Source organism: Sander vitreus, unplaced genomic scaffold (assembly GCF_031162955.1).
Source record: "Sander vitreus isolate 19-12246 unplaced genomic scaffold, sanVit1 ctg357_0, whole genome shotgun sequence".
NCBI classification, from domain to species: domain Eukaryota; kingdom Metazoa; phylum Chordata; class Actinopteri; order Perciformes; family Percidae; genus Sander; species Sander vitreus.
Window position 1 is genome coordinate 27,501 of NW_027595492.1, and position 7,500 is coordinate 35,000.

The following is a 7,500-nucleotide window of genomic DNA, read 5'->3' on the forward strand; positions in this document are numbered from 1 at the left end:
GTGTGTGTGTGTACCAGAGTGTATCCCGGCCCGTATCTGCAGCTGTGTGTTGGGTTTGTGGGGGATCCTGAAGGTGCGACAGACGCCCACCAGGTCCAGAGCCATGCTGGCGATCTCGGCGGCGTGAAGGATCCCGTTCTCCAGAGGAACGCCGGACACCACCATGTCTGCACAGACACACACACACACACACAGTCAGCACGCATGGTAACTAACAACTACACACTCTGTGTGTGTGTGTGTGTGTGTGTTTGTGACTCACATGCGTCTCCGATGGTCTCTACCTTGTAGACGTCGTAGTTGTCGATGATGTCGTCGAACGTGGTGTAGAGTTTGTTCAGGAAGTCGACCACCTGGTACGGAGTGCTGCTACTGGACAGCTGGGTGAAACCCACGATGTCACTACACACACACATACACACACACATACACACACACACACACACACATGCAGACACACACACGCAGACCCACAGACAGACACACACACACACACACACACACACACACACACACACACAGACACACACGCAGACACACACACACACACACACACACACACACACACACACACACACAGACACACACACACACGCAGACAGACAGACACACTCGCACGCACGCAGACAGACACACACGCAGACAGACACGCACACACACTCAGACAGACACACGCAGACAGACACAGACACACACACAGACAGACACACACGCAGACACAGACAGACAGACACACACGCAGACAGACACACACGCAGACAGACACACACGCAGACAGACACACACACACACACACACGCACGCAGACAGACACACACACACACACGCAGACAGACACACAGGCAGGAAGGGCGATTTTCAAAATAAACTCCCGATCGTATATCGTATCCCTTCACTATTTCACAGGAAGTTACAGTCGATACAGATTTTACGTAACAAAACAGGAAAATGTTGCAACTCCAATGTACATCCGATCATCCGATCTGCCCCAAACTTTAACCATTTAACTCTTTAGACTAATTACTTTTATGGTAGAAGCACAAATATCAGGAACATGAACCAAAACAGTCGGGAGGGCTAAGATATTACTCATTGAATATGATCACCACTATAAAATAATGTGCAATAACCCACACTTCATATCACACTGTATATAAAACCATACTTATTTTGTTGTATGTATATAGCGTCTCAGAACTGTGCACCTTGCACCCCCCTTCTTTTTTTGTTGTTGTTTTTGTTGCACTACTTCTTTTATTTCATGTTATATATTTTACGTACATGTTGGCACTGGGAAAGGAGTTGCTTTTAACCTCATTGTACATGTGTGTAGTGACAGTAAAAGTCATTCTGTTCTATTCTATTCCAAACATCTTCTGTGAAGCTGTGGGATTGTTCCCAGGACACACGGTCCCGTCCCGTCTGGTACCTGAAGAAGACGGTGGCGCTGACGTAGCTCTGAGCCTGCATGGGTTTGCCCTGACGCAGGTCGTCAGCCACCTGTCTGGGAAGCATGCCTGCAACACACACAGTCAGGGGGGTCAAACTCAAGGCCCGCGGCCCCAATAAGGCCCCTCGTACATTCGGATCCGGCCCACGTATCAACTTATGTTCATATTACATTTTGGCCCGTTTAGTTTTTGGAGCGTTTTACAAAATATTTGCCGCTATTTCAATCTGTGTGTGTGTGTGTGTGTGTGTGTGTGTGTGTGTGTGTGTGTGTGTGTGTGTGTGTGTGTGTGTATATATCTGTGTGTGCATGTGTGTATCTGTGTGTGCATGTGTGCATGTGTATCTGTGTGTGCATGTGTGTTTGTCTCTGTATGTGTGTGTGTGCATATGTGTGTGTGTGTCCTACTGTAAAGCAGTCGGTCTGTTTTCTGTTTCTCGTGCATCAGATCTTGAGTGCGTTCAGCCACCAACACCTCCAGATGTTTACTGTACTTCTCCATCTGAAACAAACACATAATATAAAAATAACAATAAATATACAGTATATAAATATAAATATATATATATATATATATATATATATATATATATATATATATATATATATATATATATACAGGAGGCTACGTTCACACAGCAAGTCATGATTCAGATTATTTGCTCAGATCTGATCTGTTCACATCACCTTTTAACATGTGGCCTGTATCAGATTCCAGTTTCTGGTTTCGAACTGACCCGCATGATCAAAGGAACAATACCAATGACATCAGACGCAGCACGCTGCTGCACTAACGTTAGGGAGGTGATGGAGGAAGTCAGCATTTTGGCTTTTATTTCTAAATGTTTGTGTAATGGCAGCCGTAACATTAATGAGCATAACACTAATGAGGTCTACCACCTCCCTCTACGTCCGTTGACTTGCTCCATCACTGTTCTCCATGTTGTAGGTCTAGTCTAGGTTTTAATGTTACTGTCTGTGTCTCGGGCTGACTCCCACAGGGGCATAATTGGGACAAATGTCGATGTAGATTGACGTAAAAGTCACATCAAATCCTCCTTGGTTGTTCACACTGCGGCCGCATTGAAAAAAATCCGACCTGGGTCTGATTCAGGACCACATATGGAAGTGGTCACACTACTTCTGAAGAAGTCTGACCTGGTTACTTGACGCCAAAAAATCTGATTTGGGCCACTTTTGCCTGCAGTCTGAACATAGCCTTAGTGCTGCAGTAATAATGTATGTGTGTGTGTGTGTGTGTGTTCTTGTTTAACTATATTCGTGGGGTCCAACAACTGGGAATCCAGTAAACTTGTGGGGTCCCAACAGCTTTGTGGGGCCAAAATGCTGGACCCCCCCCAAGATTAAAGATCTGTTTGAGGGTTAAGACTTGGTTTTAGGATTAGGGTTAGAATGAGGTTCTGGTTAGGGTGAGGGGATAGGGAATGCATTATGTCAATGACGGGTCCCCACAAAGATAGTGAGATGCATTGTGCGTGTGTGCGTTTGTGTGTATGTGTGTGTGTGTGTGTGTGTGTGTGCGTTTGTTTGTGTGTATGTGTGTGCCTGTGTGTGCATTTGTCTGTCTTTGTGTGTGTGTGTGTGTGTGTGTGTTCTTGTTTAACTATATTCGTGGGGTCCAACAACTGGGAATCCAGTAAACTTGTGGGGTCCCAACAGCTTTGTGGGGCCAAAATGCTGGACCCCCCCCAAGATTAAAGGTCTGTTTGAGGGTTAAGACTTGGTTTTAGGATTAGGGTTAGAATGAGGTTCTGGTTAGGGTGAGGGGATAGGGAATTCATTATGTCAATGACAGGTCCCCACAAAGATAGTGAGATGCACTGTGTGTGTGTGTGTGTGTGTGTGTGTGTGTGTACACGTACCAGGTTCATCATCATGTCCACCGGGCTGACTTTGATCGGGTTGATCCGGTTGACAAACTTCCTGATTTGTTCAAACGTGGGTCGGTGGGCGGGGTTATGAGAGCGACATCGCCGGATCAGCTACGGAAACACGCACGGGACAAAAAGGTAAGAGACAGATTTACTTTGTATAACTCATATATATATATGATACATATAAGACATAAAAACAATCATGACTCATGGTCCAATAAAAAGACATAAAACACAGCCTAACACATACTATATATATATATATATATATATATATATATATATATATATATATATATATATATATGTACACACACATTACAGCATCTACATGTGTAGAAGCAACAAAAACAGAATAAAAGTGACAAAAATGATAAAGACAACATTAAAATTTTGTGTGCATCCTTCTCCCAGAAATGCTTGTTACTAACCTAGCTCTGGGGAGTTTACTCCCCGGAGTCCTTATGTTTCTTCTTCACCCAGAATATCGCCTTGGATTAGGGTGGCACCAAGACCTGGGTTTTGGGTGCAGCTGTCGCTGTGGACCTACTACACCCTGCTATGCTCTGCGATCCCCGGCAGTGTCCGGCTGCGTCCTTGCGTCCTACCGCGTCCACCCATGCTGTGCTGTCCCACATTACACCCCGTAATGCCCTGCTGTGCCCTACTATGACATGAACTACTACGACTACCATTGTAGTCACTGTTCCATTATCTTTATTGTGACTATTACTACCACTGTTCATCACACCCCCAACCGGCACCATCAGACACCGCCTACCAAGAGTCTGGGTCTGTCCCAGGTTTCTTCCCTCGCCACTGTCGCAATAGCTACCACTAATGCTTGCTCTTGAGGGAATTATTGTAATTGTTGGGGCTTTGTCTTACTCTGTCTGTAAAGTGTCTCGAGATAACTCTTGTTATGATTTGATACTATAAATAAAACTGAATTGAAAAATTTAAATGTAGAGATTAAAGACTATTTAAAAAAAAAACATTTAAAAACAAAAAAGAACTTTTTGAAAAATGCGACAGAAACGTTGGAAAAAATGAACTGTGTGTGTGTGTGTGTGTGTGGGTGTGTGTATATGTATCTGTGTGTGTGTGTGTATATGTATCTGTGTATCTGTGTATGTGTGTGTGTGTATCTCTGTGTATATCTGTGTGTTTGTGTGTGTGTGTGTGTGTGTGTTTGTGTGTATCTGTGTGTATGTATCTGTATCTGTGTGTGTGTGTATCTCTGTGTGTGTGTGTGTGTGCGTGTATCTTTGTGTGTATCTGTGTGTATGTATCTGTGTGTGTGTGCGTGTATCTTTGTGTATGTGTGTGTAACTGTGTCTGTGTGTGAAAACATTTTAAACATTGACAAAAATGTAGGAAAAAAAACACAAAAAATACCATGGCAGTTGTAGAAAAGGGGTCAACAACGGTGTAAGAAAAAGTGAGAAAGACGACATTTAAACGTGATTCCAGGCGGAGTCTGACCTCTACGTAGTCGGCAGGACAGGGACAGGTGTTGTCGGCTTTACTGGAGATCAGCTCGGGGAGAGGAGGACACCAGGCGCTCTCCACGTTACTCTCCTCCGCCTGCAGAACATCTCTTTATTCATCCTTCTTCTAACCAAGAAAGCAGCACAGATTATGAAAACATGAACTGTCAACCAATCAGACTCTGACTTACTGGGACGGGGTCGCTGCGAGTGGCGATCTCCAGCAGAATGATGGAATAACTGGGAAACACAAACAGAAGTTATCACGTTGTGGGGAGCCAATGAGAGGGCAGACTGGCCAACGTGTATGAACCATAGGGAGAGGGAAAGGACTGGCGGTCTGTGCACCACGCGCCTCATAGTGTCTGCTGTGCGAGCTGGAGGGCTTACACGCAGGTAAACTGCTCTCAAAGTGGATTTCTGCTCACCTGAATGAAACTGACTTCTGACCGTTCGGGGCCGGAAACCACGGAGATACTGGCCCTCGCTGAAACGTACATTTTGTAAACCCACCCGCCATATTTTCCTAACTGTCCCGTTCTTGTGTCTCATGTCTGTTAAACGTACGTCTCGACGCAGAGCTTTAAAAAGTGACACTGAGGGGTCCCGACCAAGCGCGGGTTGGGAGTGAGAACGTGTCGGTGCGATGCTTTTGAAAATGTCCGTAAATCGTTGCTCGATGTACACATATGTCTAACAGTGTGAAAAAAAAACAGTTTTGTGTGCGTACCTGAACACATCTCCGGCCAGCGTCGGCTCCATGTTGGAGTTATGAAACTCAGGCGGCATGTAAACCTCCAGCAGTCTCTGCTGATAGGTGGACAGAGGCTCCGCCCCCTCGTCCCGGCGGTACGTCCTCAGCCCGTAATCTGACAGGACAGGCAATGAAAAATCAGAACATATATGTATATTAGTTATAATAATCTGTAGTTTGGTTCATTTGGGCCCAGACCAAGGGCAAATTCTACATTATTTGGTTTCATTTTCACACCACGCTGTCTTCTGTGATCCGGATTATTTGATGTGTGCGTGAAACGAACCAAAATGCATCGGCCAGATATATATATATATATATATATATATATATATATATATATATATAAATATATATATATATATATATATATATATATATATATATATATATAAAGTCTTGCCTTTAGGCCATCAAATTGGTTGAGCCAGCTCTGTTTATCACCTGTTATTTTGCAGACCCAGCGGTCGTCTAACACACAGTTCAGAGACTTGAGTCGGCCGTGACAGATCTTGTGTTGGTGGAGGTACGAAATCCCTCTAGCGATGTCTGTAGCGAAGGAAAACCTGGAGGGTAGAAACACTACGGATTAGTTCTCTTTCTTACCCAATAGCCCAGTTTCAAAGATCGGTCATTTAGACGCAAAACGCAGGAATATAGGGTTGAAACAGGTTGAAAAATACCAAAATGACCCTCTAAATAAGAGAGTTTATGGGTCTACCTGAAGCCCCAGTTTAGCGGGATCTCTTCGTTAAGAAGAACATCGTTGAGGCTTCCTTTCGGGCAGTACTCTGTCACTATGGCAACGTTAGGCACCTCCACACACCCGCCGATAAACTTACACAGGTTTGGGTGATCGAGCTCCCTGGAGACGGAGAGAGAGAGTTAAAATACCATGTTAGTCATATTAGATGATTCATTAGGGGGGTGTGTGTGTGTCTGCATGCGTGTGCGTGTGTGTGTGTGTCTGCTTGTGTCTGTGTGTGTGTGTGTTTACCTGACTTGTTTGACTTCCTGTCTGATGGTTTTGGAAAGAGAGAAAGTCTTGCTTTGAATCCTCTTGATGGCCACCGTTCTCCCATCACTGGAGAAGACACATAGTTTAAATACAAAATACATTAAAAAAGCCAGAATGTGTTGACAGCATGGATGCAGCTGATCGTACTATATCCCGGTGCAGGTGAACGGTGTTTTCCGGCTGCCTGGTTGAGCCATATAGCAGCTGAGAGCCGTCACACAGCTGGTGTTACTGTCGCTGTTCCCCACTGGGACGCTGATTATACTGCCCATGGTCATATGAGCCTCATGATCTGCAGACAAACACAGAGACATGGTCATACGAGCCTCATGATCTGCAGACAAACACAGAGACATGGTCATACGAGCCTCATGATCTGCAGACATACACATAGAGTTTTAACACCAAATACAAACATGGAAACAGAAAATCTTGTTGGATACTTTGTTAGGGTCTCAAATTTGCTCAAATGCACCTGCGCCCATCTGTACGCCCATGGGCGTGCTGGTCTTACAGGGAGGTGTGTTCAGGTGCATTCTGGGCGTGCTGGTCTTACTGGGAGGTGTGTTCAGGTGCATTCTGGGCGTGCTGGTCTTACAGGGAGGTGTGTTCAGGTGCATTCTGGGCGTGCTGGTCTTACAGGGAGGTGTGTTCAGGTGCATTCTGGGTGTGCTGGTCTTACAGGGAAGTGTGTTCAGGTGCATTCGGGGCGTGCTGGTCTTACAGGTAAGTGTGTTCAGGTGCATTCTGGGCATATTGCTATCTTGAGGAAACGGGAAGTGATGGCACCATTGACCAACAAAAACCTGGCCTAAAGTCAATAACGCAGCATTTCATTGTTATTTTAACAGAGCATTAGTAAAATGCTCCTAGGCTCGTGCACAGCACGTGCA

At 45.0% G+C, this 7,500-nt stretch overlaps 1 protein-coding gene across 1 annotated transcript in view; it reads right to left on the bottom strand.

Moving 5' to 3' along the window:
- The window catches only part of LOC144513855 (atrial natriuretic peptide receptor 1), a 27,545-nt gene that overhangs the window by 1,828 nt on the left and 18,217 nt on the right, over positions 1–7,500 (bottom strand). The window contains exons 9-20 of the mRNA XM_078245051.1: positions 6,755–6,899; positions 6,587–6,673; positions 6,311–6,454; positions 6,034–6,155; positions 5,566–5,704; positions 5,027–5,075; positions 4,831–4,932; positions 3,334–3,453; positions 1,859–1,952; positions 1,430–1,517; positions 263–402; positions 15–167 (exon numbers count right to left, since the gene is read on the bottom strand). Coding sequence (XP_078101177.1) covers positions 15–167; positions 263–402; positions 1,430–1,517; positions 1,859–1,952; positions 3,334–3,453; positions 4,831–4,932; positions 5,027–5,075; positions 5,566–5,704; positions 6,034–6,155; positions 6,311–6,454; positions 6,587–6,673; positions 6,755–6,899 — 1,383 coding nt within the window. The remainder of the gene's footprint in view (positions 1–14; positions 168–262; positions 403–1,429; positions 1,518–1,858; positions 1,953–3,333; positions 3,454–4,830; positions 4,933–5,026; positions 5,076–5,565; positions 5,705–6,033; positions 6,156–6,310; positions 6,455–6,586; positions 6,674–6,754; positions 6,900–7,500) is intronic.